Source organism: Typopeltis vanoorti, chromosome 24 (assembly GCF_054136105.1).
Source record: "Typopeltis vanoorti isolate ZY-2024b chromosome 24, IOZ_Tvanoo_1.0, whole genome shotgun sequence".
Classification (NCBI taxonomy): Eukaryota; Metazoa; Arthropoda; class Arachnida; order Uropygi; family Thelyphonidae; genus Typopeltis; species Typopeltis vanoorti.
In genome coordinates this window covers 46,253,173-46,274,200 of record NC_143572.1, presented here as the reverse complement: position 1 = coordinate 46,274,200, position 21,028 = coordinate 46,253,173, and the positions used below count along the sequence as shown (strand labels likewise).

The 21,028-nt window shown below is 34.0% G+C and overlaps 1 protein-coding gene across 5 annotated transcripts in view; it reads left to right on the top strand.

Annotated features, from left to right (window-relative positions):
• Positions 1–21,028, top strand: part of LOC150093154 (uncharacterized) — a 349,981-nt gene that overhangs the window by 194,267 nt on the left and 134,686 nt on the right. For all 5 annotated transcript variants that reach the window (XM_090413479.1, XM_090413480.1, XM_090413478.1 and 2 more), the window contains 3 exons: positions 422–547; positions 14,424–14,621; positions 19,305–19,469. In XM_090413479.1, the coding sequence (XP_090269605.1) occupies positions 440–547; positions 14,424–14,621; positions 19,305–19,469 (471 nt within the window). In that variant the 5' untranslated portion in view covers positions 422–439. The remainder of the gene's footprint in view (positions 1–421; positions 548–14,423; positions 14,622–19,304; positions 19,470–21,028) is intronic.

Genomic DNA, 21,028 nt, shown 5'->3' with positions numbered 1-21,028 from the left:
TTGTATCCATTGATGATCGAGCTGTATTTGCAAAACTGCTGTGTACCTGCCAGAACTTGACATGACTAGGTAAACAAATCTAAGGAAGCACTTCTTAAAACTGTCGATGAAAACTTATAGAATGCTTACAGCTGATGAATTGCTACTTTGATGCAAAGTAGCAATTCATAAAACTGGCACCGTCATTCACTCATTCAGGCTCACAGTATGTTAAGTAATGGTTCTATTTGCATTCATTTCCCAGCTTTTAATAGGACCAAATTTTTCTGTGGAAAAAAAAAAAATTACATAATTTTATTTCCTGATTTTTAAATGCATTGTTGATTTAAAATGCCAATATTTATAGTTAGTACCATATAACCTTATTAAATAATCACCTTTTGAATTAGTATGCAGTATATAAGAAAAACTTTATGTTTAGGAGGGTGAACAGTCCACAATGTCCCTTGTGGACTTGGGAAAGAGACTCTTAGAATCAGCAAAACATGGAGACACTGATGAAGTAAGGCAGCTAATGACAAATGGAGCACCATTTACTACTGATTGGGTAGGTACTAAATTATTAAAGACTACAGTTTTAATGTGTTATTAAGTTTTTGTTAATTATTAAGTGTTTCATTAACTGAAATTCAGTTTAAATTTTACTGGAAAAGTGTCATGATGCAGTAATTGCTAAATATTTTTTCAAGCTGTCTCTTGTTGAATAATGTAAACTTCACATCTTTTCTTACCTCTCTTCATGCTAAGTGTTAAACTCTTATCTTTTCCTCTTAATATGTCATAAGTATGCATTTTTAGGTGCATTTCAGAAATGTGTAGCACACAGTGTGAAACACTGTGTGCTACACATTTCTGAAATATATAATATAATACTCTGCTCTGTCAGGATGGAATTTAAAATAAAATTTGATATTTGAAATATTTCGGATATTTGTCAAGAAACTTCAGTTTTGGTTTAAATTAAACTTCTAGCAGGGTCAAAATTTAGCAGGTTCTCAAAATAATTGCTCCATTCAGGTTAGATGGAAATTTGATATTCAGGATAAGATTTGTTACATCATATCAATATTAGTTTAAATCAGACCAGTTTCAGTGGAGAAATTAGACAAAATATTTTGAAATAATGCAAAATTCTTCATTATAAATGACAATAAATAATCTTTATGAATGTTTATAAATATAAAATAATGTTTATAAATTATAAATCTTTATAATTTTTCTGTAACACATAAGCCCAAAACAGCTTAAGGTTAATTTGCCTGTGGTAATGAAACATTACCACAAAAGAACACAAAAGAACAATATTGCAAAACATATCATTTTATATGTGTCACAACCTTGCCTTAACTTGTGTTAGATAAAACCAAAGTGATTTAAAAAATAATCCATCTACAAAACCTATAGTGTTTATGTGTACTAAGGGTTTGATGATATGGAAATCATCTACTCTAGAAACCAAATTTATTTATTTATTATCAGGAATTAAACTGTAGAGACAGTGAGGCTAAAATTTCAAGAAAATGGCGATGGATTTATCTAGGGATACATTTAATGAAGGAGTATGCAAAGTTGGAATCAAAATAAGAACCTTATGGACACAAGAATATGAACGAGCAGTATATGAAAAGAAGAAATCATATTAAAAGTTCCTAGCTATTACATCAGCATGTACTTCTAGAAAATGGAAAAAATGGAGGAAAGAGTAAAATTAATCAATGGTCATGAAGGTGATATAAAAACTTGAAGATAAGGGCATTCTGGTTCCGTGAAGTAATTGCTTTGAAAAATGTGGTAATAAATTATAAAGCATTGATCGAAAATATTATACAAAGAAAACTACAAACATTCATAAACCAATGCCTGCAGAGCATCCTTTGAAGTTGGTAGCTACAAATTATTACTAACGAAAACCTCTGGAAAAGAACAAATCAGCAAAAAGTCAACCTTGAAATCAAAAACAAAAATTTAGATGGATTGGACATACACTTAGGAAAGATCATGAAGAAATCTGTCTTGAAGCCCTGGAATGGAATCAACAAGGAAAGAGAAAGCATGACCATCCTAAAAATACATGGAGGAGATCAACTTTAATAGAATGTGAGAAGAAGAGTTTGCTAAAAATGAATACCAATAACAAGGATAAGGCACCAACGGAAAGCATTTACAGGCGCCTGATGTTCCTGAGAATCTAGGAAAGAAGAAGAAGATAGAAAATATTGAGGAGGAATATGCAGTCATAAAACATTTGGCAAAGTAAATGTGGAATTAACAACAGAATAAGCAAAGCTGGTATGGTGAGGAGTCAGCTGAATAAATTTATATGAAATAAGAGAGAAATAACACTACACCAGCAGTATACATTGGCAATGTTCAATCATTTGTAACTTATGGAGCTGATCTGGGTTGTAAGTAAAATATTTGATCAAAGACTAGAAACCACATAGTTCTGAAAAAAATCAGGGAAGTGAACAGATGACAGAATCATGAAAAATGGAGATATCAGAAAAGAACTTGACATTGTTAGCCTTCAAAATGTATGAGCAGAGCTAATTTAATATGGTGTGGGCACTTCAACAGATTTGGAGTGGAGTTTGTGCAATAATGGCCGAAAAAAAAGACCCAGAGGAAGACACTAAGATTTAGGTGGATTGATTCATTCAGTTAGGGGTGCTTAAGGGTCAAAGCTCTATAACTGAGAGGAGACCTCTACATAGCCTTTAAAGGAATGCAGAGAACCGACCAGGGCTTCTGACCTAATGTCCAATCCTCACCTTCTCGTGGTGCACCCTGTTGGGTATCTACTTGGATACTGAACGGACGAGGATGGGCTGACAATTTGGGATTTAGCCAACCAAATTGTATTCTTATTGGCTTAAACCAATATACAAATGATGGTACAACATGACAAAATTTCATGCCGGCTGGGGCGTCGCCAGGATAAACAAGGCCCCCCCATTTGCTTTCACCAGGGAACCAAGGCAAACAGCAGAAAGTCAGCTAATGGAACAAATCTGAAAACACACCACAACTCAACATCACCAGAGTTAAAGATCGGTACTATCAACGGAAGAAGCCTGAATGGCAAAGAAATGGAGCTAGCTGAGGAATTAGATAAGTACCAGATCGACATAATAGGGGTGACTGAAACAAAAAAGACCAAAACTGGTGAGATCTTTCTGAGCAATAAATACAAAATGTTATATTCAGGCAATGACAATCATGGAAAAGAAGGAGTAGCCATAATATTCAACACAAAATACAAGGCTAATCTTCTTGAATGGCAGTCAGTCTCAAGTAGAGTAATGTGGGCAAATATGAGAATGGGGAACTGGACAATGAGACTTATTTGTGCCTATGGTCCCACAGAAGGTTCTACTAAGGTAGAAGTGGAGGAATTTTTTGAGGCTTTAGAAAAAGCAACTGACACAATGAAAAATGAAAAGTTGGTCCTTGTTGGGGATCTAAATAGCAGAGTAGGAAATGATTGTGAGACATACAAAAATATTTTGGGAAAATTTGGAGAAAAGAGCAAAGCTAATAATAATGGTAAATATCTGTTGGATTTCTGCTCAGAACATGGACTGGTTATTACTAACACCATGTTCCAACATAAAAATGTGCACAAATTCACATGGAGAGAAGAGGCTAGGAATAAGAAAAGTCTCATTGACTATGTTATTGTTGATAGTGATGTTTTCTCACTGGTGCAGGACACCAGAGTGTACAGAGGATTTGAAATTGGAAGTGATCACTATTTAGTCTTGAGCAGGATAAAATTGAATTTCATATTGAAAAGAAGAACATGTAAGAAAGTTTTAAAGCGAATAAAAGTTGAGCAGCTCTCAGATGTGAACTGTAGGCTAAAATACACAAAGATTATTGAAGAAAAAATGAAAGAGTTTGAGAACAGGAATCAAACCTTGGAGATTCAGTGGCAAACTCTGATAAAAACATTGATTGATTCTGCCAGAGAGGCATGTGGTGAGGTTATCTGTAAGGATAAAAAAATCAGAACTCCCTGGTGGACACAGGAAGTTAAAGAGGCAGTGAAGGAAAAGAAGAAAGCATATCAAAAGTTCCTGGCAAATAAGTCAGCTTTTACTCTTACAGAATATAGAGACAAATGCAAGAATGCTAAACACTGTGTAAAACTAGCTAAACAAAAGTCATGGGAGGACTTTGGCAAGAATATAGCAAATAAATATCAAGAAGGTAGCAAAATATTCTGGAGGTTGTTGAAGAAGCTTAAGAATGGAGGAAAGAGTGCTGTAAAAGGAATTAGAGATGATAAAGGTGACATGAAAATGGGAGAAAAAGATATTCTTGAAGTATGGAGTAATTACTTTGAAAAACTGCTAAATGAAACAAGCAGTGATCACAGCACAGTGGTAAAAAACACTGACCAGGCATGCAGTCAGAAATACAGGGTGTTCGGGATAAATTTGACATATTTATAATTAATTATATTTTTCCGTAAGTTACATGTATTAACACACACTTCTCTTCATTTAAAAGTTTGGACCCTTCTTCATTCATATACAAGATGTCAGAAAGGATGGATAGCTGGAACCCACCTGAATCATGGAAGAGAATAACTTGTATCATGATGATTCGTGCCCGCCATCAAAATAAGGATATTACGACTGCTGCCCAATGCTCCCTGAATACAGTAAAAACAATCAGGCATGAACTAGAGACTTGCAATGGTGACTACGAGGATGTAGCAAGAAGAAAGATCCCTAGCAGACGATCTGATTGCGTTCGTACAGCAGAATTCCTCGCAAATCTGCAGGAACAGGTGTTGAAGAACCCTGGCATTGGAATTCGGGCTTTGTTCGTGGAGTTGCTAACTGTAGTCAAGCCCTGGATAACAAGGGTAGGCCGTATGTATGGCAGCAGGATTCGGCCCCTTGCCACACCTCTGGGAAAAGTCAAAAATGGTTGTCTGAAAATTTCTACGACTTCACCAGTCCAAATGTTTGGCCTCCAAACTCCCCAGACCTTAACCCCATGGATTATTTTGTATGGGGCGCAGTTGAAAAAGACACCAATCGCACTTCCAGTAATACAAAAGCCCAGTTAATGGATAAAATGAAAACAGTTTTTGCGGCCCTTCCCAGGGAGACTGTAGCATCAGCTTGTTCGAGGTTCCGAAGCAGAATTGAAGCTGTGATCGATGCTAATGGTGGTTATTTTGAGTAAATCTTGTTGATAGTATTGTAATTAACTCTGCCTGTAATGTTTTTTTGTCAATTCATTAAATTTAATAGATACAAAGAAGATTTTCTTTTTCCTTACGAAACTGTCAAATTTATCCCGAACACCCTGTACATATCCATACTAGAAGTAGAAAAAAGCCATCAAAGGCTTGAAATGTGGAAAGGCAGCAGGAGTAGATGATATTCGACCAGAAATGTTGAAGTATGGTGGTATAAGAGTCTTACAGTGGCTGCACTGCATAGTTCAGAAAGCCTGGACAGAGGGACGAATTCCCGATGACTAGAGTAGAGCTCTCATAGTACCCATATATAAAAAGGGAAATAAAACTGCATGTGAGAATTACAGAGGTATTTACCTACTGAGTGTTCCTGGCAAGATCTATGCAAATATACTTGAGAAACGGTTGAGAAGAATTGTGGAAGAAAAGCTTGGTGAAGAACAAGCTGGATTCAGGTCAAATAGAGGCTGTCAGGATCAGATCTTCAATTTACGACAAATAGTCGAGAAAGCATGGGAACATAACAAAGATCTGTATTTAAGTTTTGTCGATCTGGAAAAGGCATATGACAAGGTGCCAAGAGAGAAGCTATTCAATACGCTGCAGTTATATGGTGTCAATGGGGCATTATATCAAGCAATACTTAGTCTTTATTTGAGTTGTAAGTCAGCAGTTAGAATTGAAGGAAGTTCAGGAAGATGGTTTAATGTTAAATCTGGTGTGAGACAAGAATGTACATTATCCCCTCTGTTATCATTATCTATATGGATCACATTATGAAGGAAAGTGGTATTAAACATGATATCAAAATTGGAGATGTTAATGTCAGCTCTTTGCTTTATGCAGATGATGTTATACTTCTAAATAAATCTGCTACAAGTCTGCAAGATTCTCTGACTAAATTGAATAGCTGTTGTAATAGATATGGTATGAAGGTCAGCAATAAAAAGACAATGAAAATAGGCAGAATCATTGAAAATGTCAACTGTGTTGTGAATGGAGAACCTGTGGAACAAGTAAAACATTTCAGCTATTTAGGTGCGATTTTTACTGAAGATGGTAAATTAAATATAGAAATAGACAACAGATTCAGCAAAGCTGGTATGGTGGGAAGTCAATTGAATAAATTCATATGGAATAAGAGAGAAATTAGTCGGAACACTAAATTAGCTGTGTACAAGACAGTGTTCAAACCAGTTTTAACTTATGGATTTGAGAACTGGGTCAGAAGTAAAACACTTGACCAAAGACTAGAGACCACAGATATGAGAGTCCTGAGAAAGATTATAGGCATGAACAGATGGCATCAATGGCAATATCATATTAAAAACGAGGATATTAGGAAAGAACTTGACATTGTCAGCATCCAGGAATGTGTTAGCAGAGTTAATCTCAGGTGGTATGGTCACTTAAACAGAATGGGCGAGGAAAGATTAGCAAAAGAAGTGTTCTCTGCCAGGTTGGCAGCAAAACGACCTAGAGGAAGACCAAGATATAGGTGGATTGATACTGTACAAAGTGCTTTAGACGATAGAAATATAAGATCTGATAATGTTGGAGTCTTGACAAGTAACAGACTGATTTGGAGGAAAATTGTAGATAGGAAATTAATAGTGATGTAATTTTTTTCATGTAGTACTATCATATCCTGTACACCCCTTGAGGGTACATGGCAGGAATTTGATGATGATGATGATTCATTCAGAAGTTCTGTAGAAGATGAAAATATTAGATGTATGATAGTACTGGAGTGTTCATAAGTAATAAAGTAATTTGGAGGAAAATTGTTAATAGGAGATCAGTAATAATGCAAACTTAATCGTGTCATACTGTCATATTATCATGTACATGCTTTAAAAGGTGCATATCAGGAAATTGATGATGATGATGACAAATAGTTAGAAATCATCAGCTATATAAACTTAATTGATCTTGAAAAGTATACAATAGGGTGCCAAGTGTGTGTGTGTGGGGGGGGGGGGTTTCAAAACGTTGTGTATGGTATGAATGGAATCTTATACAAAGCAATATATTAGCTTTCACATACGTTGTAAGTTAGCAGTCAGAATTGAAGGATATATCTGATGTTAAAGAGCCTCCATAACTTAGTCGGCTTCAGTGATGCTTTGGTTGGATTCAAAGAACCTTTATCAGGACTTTCAACTGAAGGTGAGTTATAATAGATTTAGTTTAATCCTTTATCCCAGTGAGAGCAAACAAAGTTTGCGCCTGAAAATATCTTCAGGACTAAATATAGTGTTGTACTATCTTATCCAGTAAGTCCTGAAGATATTTTCAGGCGCAAACTTTGTTTGCTCTCACTGGGATAAAGGATTAAACTAAATCTATTATAGTCTAACCTAGTGATAAATAAATTTTCAACATGAAGGTGAGTTAGACAGTCTCTTATAGAGATGGCAAGGTTTTCCTCCCAGAAATTCAGTATTTTCATTCTGCAAAACAGTCAAACTTTCCAGAAGAACACATGTAATTAAGTCATAATACATCATGCAGATAGAATTAACTTCCCGTTCAGATCATTAGTTAGGTTTTCAAGGGAGCCAATCATTTGGCTGTGATAAGCCATTAAGCCTAACATGCAAGAGCAAGGGAAGATGGGAGTTGATATTAAAGAAGTTGTGAAATGTAGTTCTTTACTTTATTGCCGACATGTTTTATACTGATAAATAAATTCACTCAAGTCTTCAGAACTCTAACTGAATTGAATAATTGCAGTAACAAATTTGGCATGAAAATTGGTAATACAAAGATGAAAAAAAAAAACATTAATTGCATTTTGAATGGTGATCCTCTAGACAAGTGTTTTTCAAACTTTTCTGATCATGACCCACAACAGAAAATACATTTTACCCTGTGACAAAAATTTTGTTATAATTTATACCACATACAAATATATAACAGAAAGTTAATATTATACATGATATTAATAATTAAATGCAAAAGGGGAATAATGCTCAACAGTCGTTTTAAAAAAAAAAAAAGCATTTTCTTTTCTTTTTTCTTTTTTTCCCCTCCCAATGTTGTGTTTCCTGCTGGTTCTGTCAGAGAGAGAGGGAGTGAAAGAGTTTGTAGATTGCTTTGGAAACTTTTTTTGCAATTGCTTGCAATCTAATTTAATTAAGTAAACTAAGAAAATGCTCATAGTTTCATTAAAACGTCTTACTAAGTTTAAAGTGTGAAAATAGCTATTAGTTATTTCATTTAACCATTACAACTGTATAATAATCATTTCTGATAATCAGTGTAAACTGACATGCTCCACTAAATTAATCTCACTACCTACTAATAGGGGTGCTAAAGGGTCAAAGCTGTATAACCGAGAGGAGACCTTCACATAGCCTTTAAAGGAATGCGGAGAACTGACCAGGGCTTCTGACCTAATGTCCAATCCTCACCTTCTCGTGGTGCACCCTGTTGGATATCTACCTGAACGAACAAGGATGGGCTGGCAATTTGGGATTTAGCCGACCAAATTGTATTCTTATTGGTTAAACCAAAATAAAAAATGATTGTACAACATGACAAAATTTCATGCCAGCTGGGGCATCGCCAGGTTAAACAAGGCCCCTGTTGTTTTCACCAGGGAACCAGGGCGAACAGCGAAAAGTCAGCTACTGGAACAAATCTGAAAACGCACCCAAACTCAACATCACCAGAGTTAAAGATCGGGACTATCAACATAAGAAGCCTGAATGGCAAAGAAATGGAGCTAGCTGAGGAATTAGATAAGTACCAGATCGACATTATAGGGGTGACTGAAACAAAAAAGAGAAAAACTGGTGAGATCTTTTTGAGCAATAAATACAAAATGTTATATTCAGGAAATGACAATCAAGGAAAAGAAGGAGTAGCCATAGTATTCAACACAAATTACGAGGCTAATCTTCTTGAATGGTAGTCAGCCTCAAGTAGAGTAATGTGGGCAAATATGAGAATGGGGAACTGGACAATGAGGCTTATTTGTGCCTATGGTCCCACAGAAGGTTCTACTAAGGTAGAAGTGGAGAAATTTTTGAGGCTTTAGAAAAAGCAACTGACACAATGAAAAAGGAAAAGTTGGTCCTTGTTGGGGATCTAAATAGCACAGTAGGAAGTGATTGTGAGACATACAAAAATATTTTGGAAAAATTTGGAGAAAAGAACAAAGCTAATAATAATGGCAAACACTTGTTGGATTTCTGCTCAGGACATGGACTGGTTATTACTAACACCATGTTCCAACATAAAAATGTGCACAAATTCACATGGAGAGAAGAGGCAAGGAATAAGAAAAGTCTCATTGATTATGTTATTGTTGATAGTGATATTTTCTCCCTGGTGCAGGACACCAGAGTGTACAGACGATTTGAAATTGGATGTGATCACTATTTAGTCTTGAGCAGGATAAAATTGAATTTCGTATTGAAAAGAATGACATGTAAGAAAGTTTTAAAGCGAATAAAAATTGAGCAGCTCTCAGATGTGAACTGTAGACTAAAATACACAAAGATTATTGAACAAAAAATGAAAGAGTTTGAGAACAGGAATCAAACTTTGGAGATTCAGTGGCAAGCCTTGAAGAAAGTCCTGATTGATTCAGCTAGAGAAGCATGTGGTGAAGTTGTCTGCAAGGATAGAAAAATTAGAACTCCATGGTGGACACAGGAAGTTAGAGGCAGTTAAGGAAAAGAAGAAAACATATCAAAAGTTCCTGACAAATAAGTCAGCTTGTGCTTTTAGAGAATACAGAGACAAATGCAAGAATGCTAAACACTGTGTAAAACTAGCCAAAAAAAAGTCATGGGAGGACTTTGGTAAGAATATAGAAAATAATAAATATCAAGAAGGTGGCAAAATATTCTGGAGGTTGTTGAAGAAGCTTAGGAATGGAGGAAAGAGTGCTGTAAAAGGAGTTATAGATGATAAAGGTGACATGAAAACGGGAGAAAAAGATATCCTTGAAGTATGGAGTAATTACTTTGAAACACTGCTAAATGAAACAAGCAGTGATGACAGCACAGTGGTAAAAAACACTGACCAGGCATGCAGTCAGGAATACATATCCATACTTCAAGTAGAAAAAGCCATCAAAGGCTTGAAATGTGGAAAGGCAGCAGGAGTAGATGATATTCGACCAGAAATGCTGAAGTATGGTGGTATAAAAGTCTTACAGTGGCTGCACTGCATAGTTTAGAAAGCCTGGACAGAGGGACAAATTCCTGATGATTGGAGTAGAGCTCTCATAGTACCCATACATAAAAAGGGAAATAAAATTGAATGTAAGAATTACAGAGGTATTTCCCTACTGAGTGTTCCTGGCAAGATCTATGCAAGTATACTTGAGAAACGGTTGAGAAGAATTATGGAAGAAAAGCTGGCTGAAGAACACTGGATTCAGGCCAAATAGAGGCTGTCAAGATCAGATCTTCACTTTACGACAAATAGTCGAGAAATCATGGGAATATAACAAAGATCTGTATTTAAGTTTTGTCGAATTGGAAAAGTCATATGACAAGGTTCCAAGAGAGAAGCTATTCAATATGCTACAGTTATATGGTGTCAATGGAGCATTATATCAAGCAATACTTAGTCTTTATTTGAGTTGTAAGTCAGCAGTTAGAATTGAAGGAAGTACAGGAAGATGGTTTAATGTTAAATCTGGTGTGAGACAAGGATGTACATTATCCCCTCTGTTATTCATTATCTATGTGGATCACATTATGAAGGAAAGTGGTATTAAACATGATATCAAAATTGGAAATGTTAATGTCAGCTCTTTGCTTTATGCGGATGATGTTATACTTCTATATAAATCCGCTACAAGTCTGCAATATTCTCTGACTAAATTGAATAGCTGTTGTAATAGATATGGTATGAAGGTCAGCAATAAAAAGACAAAGAAAATGAAAATAGGGAAAATCATTAAAAATGTCAACTGTGTTGTGAATGGAGAACCTGTGGAACAAGTAAAACATTTCAGCTACTTAGGCACGATTTTTAGTGAAGATGGTAAATTAAATATGGAAATAGACAACAGAATCAACAAAGCTGGTATGGTAGGAAGTCAATTGAATAAATTCATGTGGAATAAGAGAGAAATTAGTCGGAACACTAAATTAGCTGTATACAAGACAGTGTTCAAACCAGTTTTAACTTATGGATTTGAGAACTGGGTCAGAAGTAAAACACTTGACGAAAGACTAGAGACCGCAGATATGAGAGTCCTGAGAAAGATAATAGGCATGAACAGATGGCATCAATGGCAATATCATATTAAAAACGAGGATATTAGGAAAGAACTTGACATTGTCAGCATCCAGGAATGCATTAGTAGAGCTAATCTCAGGTGGTATGGTCACTTAAACAGAATGGGTGAAGAAAGATTAGCAAAACAGGTGTTCTCTGCCAGGTTGGCAACAAAACGACCTAGAGGAAGATCAAGATATAGGTGGATTGATACGGTACAAAGTGCCTTAGACAATAGAAATATGAGATCTGATAATGTTGGAGTCTTGACAAGTAACAGACTGATTTGGAGGAAAATTGTAGATAGGAAGTTAGTAATGATGTAATTTTTTTCATGTAGTACTATCATATCCTGTACACCCCTTGAGGGTAGGGTACATGGCAGGAATATGATGATGATGATGACCTACTAATAGGTTATGACTTGCACTTTGAAAAACATTGCTATAGATCAAGTAAAACATTTCTACAGTTTAGCTACAATTTTTAGTAACGATAGCAAATATGAAATATGGAATTAGATAATAAAGTAAACCTGTAATAGTGGGAAGCCATTTGAATAAATTTATATTTATATACATTCAAATAGCTTCTCACCATTACAGGTCATACGATATAATTTTTTTATGTGAATCCTCTCACAAAAAATTGTGAAGGTATTATATTTAGTACACTGTAGTTAGGCTAAGATTAGGTAATACGATTCCCCAACTCTGTAGACCAAACATGTAATTTTTTTCAAGCCACTTTAGGCCTTCAGTAATTGGGAATGTGGTCTCATGATGGATCATGAAATTTATCCACCACCCGAAGAAATTCACAAACGTCCTTGCCTTACAATCGTCTTTAACCCCATATCTGTTAGTCAGAGAACAAACATATAATGTATTTGACCAACGAAGTAAGCAATATGAAATAAGAGTAAAATCAGCCAAAAGACCACCAAGTTGGTCATATACAAAGTGTTCAGACCAATGTGTGTGTGTGTGTGTGTGTGTGTGTGTTAATACATATGGATTGGATATGTCACAGTTGTGTGTGAAGTAGAAAGAGGAGGTCTTTTTATTTCGATCAAGCACAGGAGATCACAAATAAGAATTCTGAGGTGACTGGTACTTGGCATTAATAGCAATACCATATTAAAAGCAAAGATATGAGCAGTTAATTTCATATTATTCAAGAATGTGTAAGAAGATCTAAGATGGTAATGTCAATTAGACAGTTTGGAAAGCGAAAGCTTAGCAAAGCTTTCGCTTTCCAAACATTTTGTATGTGAAGCAAGAAAGACTGAGATGTAAAGGACTTGTTGCAGTTTAGGTGTGCTTTAAGAGAACAAAATATGTAAGAGATTAATATGTAAAATATGTATATAAAATTTAATATAAATAAATATTTAAATATATATTTAAATATAAATATTTAATATATAATATTAAATATTGATATGTGGGAAGAAAAAGTTGATCTCAAACTAGTTGTAAAATATTGTGTTATTGTCATATAATATCTTTTTAATTATAATTTCTCCTTCTTTCTCATCTATCAGATGACGGGTTGAATCTCCTACAAATCTTTGCTATGTGGTTCTATGTCTGACCATTTCTGTCATCTCTCTCTCTCTCTCTGAAACTCAATAATTATGACCTTTTCTTCAAAGACTGTAGCCAAGTTCTTTTTGGTCTACCTCTTGATCATCCGATTCCAATGATTCCATTCAAGAGTATATTTGGTAATCTTTGAAAGGACATTCTCTGGAGGTGTCGAAACCATCTTAATTGCTGTTTCAGAATTATGGCTATGATATAGTTTAATTCACTGTATTTTAATTTGTGTTTGACTTGCTCATTTGTTTTGTGTTCTAACCAGTGAGTTTTTATTTATTTTATTTTTTAAGCATTTCATTTCAAATTCTCTGATTTTCTGTATTTCTTTCTGATCGTGTGGCCAAGTCTTGGTGCATATGTTGTATAATAATGGTTTTAGAGTTTTAATTTGAGGCTTTTTGAAATGCTGTTATTTTTCCATATTTTGTTTAATTTATTCATATTAGACCATCCTTTAAGTCTATATTTTACTGTTTCTGTGTTGTTGAGATGAGTAATGAGACTACCAAGATATGTAAATTGCTTTACTTGTTGATTATAAATTATAATTAATAAATTGATATAATTTGTAATTCTAATTTATAATCAAGATTTCTTTTTTTATTATGTTTTAGTCAGGTACATTCTGTGGAATGCTTCCTATGAGAATGTGTGCGTTACAAAGCTTAATTGATAGGTATAAAAGAGGGGACATGATAAAAAGTTATAAGATATTAGAGATTTTATGAAATTGACTCAAAGGAAATTTTTCAGTACATAACTAATAGTGAGAAAACTAAGGGTCATCCATGGAAGTTGTGTAAAAGTGTGATTAGTTGCCTAGATATTTTGTTTGATTGTGAATGAGTGGAATGGATTGTCAGAAATAGTCGAGAGTCTCCATAGCTCAGTCGGTATAGACCACATCCTTTGTTCACAAAGACCTGGGTTCGATTCCTGTCTGTGATGTGAAGAACCTTTATCTTGTCTCTTTTGACTAAAGGTGAGTTAGCCGGTCTCATACGAGGTAGGAGGTTTTTTCACCCAGAAACTTTTTTTTTTTTTTTGTCCTTCAGAACTAGCCCTGTGGACACACAGTTTTACAGTCATGAATACTTATGACTATGTGTGGAAGAGATAGGGTCCTCACCAAATGCCGTTACGCCCATAGTTAATCATGAGTCACATCATGGTAGTCAACCTTCTGGATAGGAGATAGTACATGAATGGGAATGGGAGTTAGGTACATTTCTTGACATGGCATTAATGTATAGTGATGCATTCATATCCTCTTTGTTCAGATAAATCATAATGCATTTTTAAAATGTATAATTTCTTGTATTATGATCAAAATTGCATTTGTTATTACATTTTAGTTAGGTACATCTCCTCTTCATATGGCAGCTCAGTATGGACATCTAACAACAGCAGAAGTTTTGTTACGAGCAGGAATTAGTCGAGATGCCCGAACAAAAGTGGATAGGACACCACTTCATGTTGCTGCCCAAGAGGGACATTTAGAAATAGTTGAGTTACTGATAAAGCATGTTGCAGATATTGAAGCAAAAGATATGGTAAGTTTGAGTAAATTTATAAATTTCATTATGCTGATTTGTGTTATGTATCAATTATATTACGCCATTAAGCATTTTTCAAAAAAAGAAAAAGAAAGAAAAAAGTCATTATATTTTCTTATCTCTTTATCTGAGGAAACTTTAATGAACTTTTTTTTTTTTTTGTTGTTGTTGTGGATAATTTGCATTCTTTCTTACTTGCTTATTTTATTTTACAGTTGATTTTTAGATTACCCATTTTCCAAATTCTAGTTCTCTGTAAATTAAAACGAACAATAACAGGAATTGAAACTTTGTTAACTGATAAAAAAATTATTAATTTATTTTAATTGCTTTATATATATATATATATATATTTTGTAATTTGTGATTTTCACAAATTACAAAATTTCACAAAGTGCTGTATTTTTCAGACAGCTTCTGCTGAAGATTTAAGATGTAAAGTGTGATTTGTAACAGCATTGAAACAGAGCTGTGAAACCAAATGAATTTAACAAAAGAAAACAGAAGAGCTCTTCCATTCCTTGTTTTTTCAAAGTGGGAAGTTGGTGGTTCTCTAAGTTTTTTTTGTTTGTAGAAAACCTGTGTTCGCTGAGATATGTTCTTCATTATTTCATGCAGCATCCATCTCCAGAACTGAGCATTATCAAGATGTTTGCCTACACAGTGCACTTGATCTTTATACTGAGGATTTTCTAATACAAGAATTAAGTGCATTAAAGATAAGATTATTCTCAGTGGTTACTTACCTTCTAATATACAAGTCTTGAACATTCCTCTCCCGCTAACAGCACTCCATCAGAGATCAAGAAAATATTATTATTATATGGACACCTCCACGGAGTCTGAAGAACTCATTGCGGGAGACCCAATCTATCCATTCCATATCAACTCCTAACAAAGGCATTGTGGGCTTACAACTATGGCATCTCTAAGATTTGATTTCCAGATAACTGGAAAGCCAGTAAACATCTCTTATTCCCATCATTCAAAATACTTTTTTTTTCTTAAAACTCTCTAGAGTTTACCATATTCCTTGTTTATGCATTAAACAATAAATTACACGATAATTACAGTAATTAACTTGAACGAAATGAAAGTACAGATATTTCATACTGAAAATAACAGTACATCATCAGTGTGTAGAAACAAACAAAATCAAAGGAACAGGAATGCAAAGTACATACAGCAGTCAGTGGTTTACCAATTAAAAAATGTTGCTGCATGCTAGAAATTAATATTAATAAATAATATTATTAAAAACTATTCAAATTCATAATAAATAACAAATTCAAAAATTTTTGCAATATCAGGAGGGTAATCATCATATAGTAAATTAACAGTGTCAGCAAAGCAAATTACCTCCATGTAATTTATCTAGTGCTGAAACCTATGTGCTGTTTTCATTAAGACAAAATAGCAATATATCTATTTCAAAAGCAGATAAAGGAAAAGTAGTAGTAATACTGGAGAAGGCCGACTATGAGAGAAAAATAGACTGCCTTTTACAGGATACCTCCATTTGTTATACAATCAGGATATTTCAGCTGGAAAAACGAGATCTATAAACAAGTTGTGAAAGTACTGCCATGGGCAGTCCTCTTTCTCCACCTTTGGCAAACTATTTTTTGAACCATCTGGTAGATACCTTGTTCTCATCCATTCATCCCCAACCCTCTCAGTGGTTTCATTATGATGATGATGTCTTTGCTGTTTGGCCTCATTCTGAAAATGAATTTATCACTTTCCTACAACAGATCATTAGCCTTCACCCATGCATTCAATTCACCTGGGAAAAAGAAAAGACTGATAGTTTACCATTCTTGGACATCTTTCTTATGTGCACGGCCTCCGGTAATTTATCAGCCAGTGTTTATTGAAAACCTACCTTTACTGGCAGATACATTCATCAAAAATCTGCTCATCATACCTCTCAAAAAATTGGTGCTATCAAGTCTTTAATTAATAGAGCACATAAGGTGTGCTCCTTTTCCTCAAGCTTACAAAAACTTCTCACTATCAAAACATTAATGGAATTTAATGGTTATAACCTTAATCAAATCCAGCAGATAATTGACTCCTATGTTCCAGCACCTCAGGATTCTTTAACAGACTACAGGGTTCCAATCTCTTATATTTATGGCATCTCAGAACCGATTGGTAGAATTCTGAAGAAGTATCATCTCATTCCCACATATTTTCCGATCAACAGAATTTCTCATCTGTTGCCATCTACAAAAGACAAACTGTCACCTCTATCATTAGCTGGCTACCAGATATCCAGATATCTTGTGAATGTAATCTAACATTCACAAGATATCTGGTGCAAAAACTTTGGGCAGACAGGCCATTCTGTGGAAAAAAAGAATTAATGAACATCAGTATTATATCGAATACATGAAACCTCAAAAGTCTGGTCTGACACAACATAGTATTGACATTAAACACAGTATCCAGTGGAATGAAGTTCGTCTTCTCCATAGAAGCAGGTTTGAATATGAATGCCTTTTCAAAAAAAGTTGCGAAGTCCTTTTACATCAGCCAATCTGAATCGAAACAATTGTATCTCTCTCCAAAAGTTGGGGAGATTCTTATTTTATGTAACCATCAAAAATAGTTTTTAATAATATTATTTATTAATATTAATTTCTAGCACACTGCAATAGTTTTTTTAATTGGTAAACCACCGACTGATGTATGTACTTTGTATTCACGTTCCTTTGATTTGCTTGTTTCTACACACTGATGATGTACTGTTATTTTGAGTATGAAATATCTGATTTCATTTGATATTTGAAATATTTGGCAAATTAAATAATATTCTTGTGTAAACATGTATATATTTTATAATAGTATGAAATATCTGTACTTTCATTTCATTAAAGTTAATTGCTGTGGTTATCGTGTAATTTATTGTTTATAGTCATGCCACAGGTACCTTTAAAGATTGTTTATGCATTGGTTTCTATTTTGGATAGACTAGTCAGTGCTGTAGGCCTCTAGTGATCTGGAGGTATGGATTTACATGAGATTTCTCTTCTTGGAATTACCCTGACATCAGGCCTCTCCTGTCATTAACGCAGCATGACCATTGCATCCTCAGCATCCAAAAACTAGGATTTCTCTTTTGCTCTAGACGTTATTTCACCTCTAAACAGCTGTTAACCTTATACAAATCACAAATCTACCCAGTCGAATACTGCTCTCACATTTGGAATGGGGGCTTCTAAAAGCTCCCTGAAAATGCTTGACCCAACACAGAGGAGTGCAAGTACACTGATAAATGACCCATCTCTTACCAACTCACTCCCCTCACTTTCACACAAACGTTTGGTCTCTGCAATTTATGTATTTTATAAATATTTTCATGGCAAATGTTCATCTAAATTAGCATCAATAATTCCCCTACTAAGTATTAAGCCTGTTGGAACACGTACAGCTGCCACCCAATATCCTTTCCCAGTACACCTTGAAATCCACAGAACAAGTTTCTTTTCCTCCTTCTTCATCGCTGCTACTGCTGTACTGTGGAACTGTATTCCTCTGAGGTATTTCCCAAGGAAAGCAATACAGGCTTTTAAATCAGATGTAAACACGTTTCTCCTTTCACAACCCACTACCTATACAGTACATGTATTATAGGTTGATCAACCAACCTCTTGTGTACGGGTGGAAAAAAAAAACTTCTAAAGAAAAAAGAAATGTTTATAAAGTTATTAGAAATATTGATGCAATCAAATTAACCAAATTTGTACTTTATAAGCATATTAGAGTAGCATTAAATTGTCTTTTTTGCTTAAGCAGCTAGCTTAATTTGGACCTAGTTTTATTTATTTTTCTTTCAAGTCTTAAAATGATATATATGCTGAAGTAAATCCTTGCATATTACATGTTTTCTTTTAGTATTTTGAATTTTTATTGAACTATTTTCTTTGTGGTATTTGGGAGTATGATGGCTCAGTTCACTTAATTATTAAAGATGCAAGATTTTTTTTTTGAAATAATAGAAAAGAAAGGAATGCTATTAGCAATATATATACATATATATGGGATCAAATTTGTGTGATTCATTTCAGTATTAAAATTTAATACTACTTGCAATCAGTAGGATTCAGATAAGTATCGCAACCAAGAAACATGTAGACTACACTATTATAGGTACATGTACACACACACACACGTGATTGAGTCAAGAATCACACAACATTTTTACAGGAGACTTGAACCTATTACTAATTATTTAATGATTATTATTAATTTTTAATATATACTTTTATAGAGGAAACTTCTGTGCCTCATCATTGGTTATGCTCACATTGTTCCTTAATTTTGTAATAACAAGAATGGAAATAAAAAAAAATGTTACAGAATACATTTGTACTTTATAATTTTTGTTTTTTTACCTAGGCATGTATGTGTGCATGCATGCACTGAATGCACTGACATATATTATTTAAGTATGTAATTTGGGCCATTTTTAATAGTTCCAAGCTGCACTTCACACAGAAAAAGTGGCTTTTAAATTAGCATTCATAATTGTCTTTATAAAAGATTCAGTGGATTACTAATATATACCATATTGATATGTTTATCATAATAATAATTATCAGTCAGATGATTAACATTTAATACTATGTATGGGATTTTTTACAGTATGCAGTTTTATATGTAATATATTTACAGTTGAAAATGACTCCGCTTCATTGGGCAGTAGAACGTGGACATGTTCCTGTCATCCATTGCTTGCTTCGGAATGGAGCTGATGTCAATGCACTTAGCAAGTTTGACAAGTCTCCCTTTGATATAGCAGAAGACACCTTTAGGCCGGATCTTGTGCAGCTTCTTGAGGTACATCTTTTGAGTTTGGTATAAACATGAAGATAAAATACTATTTTAAATAATCAGGTTAATATAAATGCCTTTTGTGTATTAATTCAGAATCTTAAATGAGAAGAATTTCATTTATATTATATCATATTTTGTTTTGATAGATATAGAATTTTTTTCCCCTCCCCTTTCCCTTTTCTTACTGGTTTTGCACTAATTTAAGATAAGTGTTGAGGGAAGAGTTAGAGATGAAAATAACAGAACAAAAATATTCTGAATTTTCACTTAAAATCCTGTCTGTACCTATCTTTTAATAAATTATGATACAAATTAAAATTTTGAAATAAATATTAATGAAAAATTGAATTTTAGTTATATTAACAAAATAAATATTAAAAACCAGTACTAAAAACTTAATTGCACAGTCAGAGCACCAGTGTACTATAGGTTCTGCAAACTCTCATGTGTAGGATCAAAGTTTTTAAACAATATAGCAGTACACTTTCTCACAAAATAAATGGTGAGGTGGAGGTAACAAAACTCTGGATCCTCTCGATATTAGTTTTAGATAATGTTTAAATGTAAAGAAATGTGCATTTAAACACTAAATGCATGTTTCTATTAAGTTTATTTACAAATTTAGTATCTGGGAAATGAATTCTACTTTTTATAGACACTTGTGACATTATGATTAAGAATTATAGACACGTAAACACAAGATTATTTTAATATTTTCCAAATATTTCAGTCTGAAAATTACAGACTATCTTCAGTTATCCTTTTTAGACATCCTCCTCATCCATTCACCTTCAGGTATTCTAACAACAACAGTTTACAGAAAACCTATTTTCACTGGACATTATATTCTCAAACAATCTGCTCATCATCCTTATCAAAAAACAGGAATCATAAAACGTTTAATCTGACGAGCTAGAACTAATTTTTCAACTTCTCATGAATTATAGAAAGAACTTTCAACTATCATATATCACATGAAATTAAATGGCTTCTCTGAAAAAAGTACACAACATCTTTTCGATTCCTACAATCCAATCCAGAACAATAAAGATTCAATATGTCGAGTTCCAATTCCATATATTTCCGGGATTTCAGAACCAATTTCAAGAATTCTGAAGAAATATGATTTAACAACTGCTTATATACCTATTAACAAAATATTCACCTATTTTCCCCTTTTCTAAAGATAAACGCTCAACTATGTTTCTGCCTGGTGTGTATCAAGTTCCTTGTAACTGCAAACTGTCTTACTTTGAACAAACAGGATGCCCTATAGAAAAAAAGAATTCAAAAACATCAATCATACATTCAGCACAGCAAATCCGATAAGTGTGGATTGGCTCAGCACGGGATAGAGACAAGCCACAACATCCTCTGGTCCAAGACTCGCCTTCTACACAGATGTCGCTATAAATTTGAATGCCTATTTAAAGAAAGTGCTGAGGCCTTACTTCAACACCCTAACTTTAATTGAAATGACAGTATTTCATCATCATCATCATCAAATTCCTGCCATGTACCCTCAAGGGGTGTACAGGATATGATAGTACTACATGAAAAAA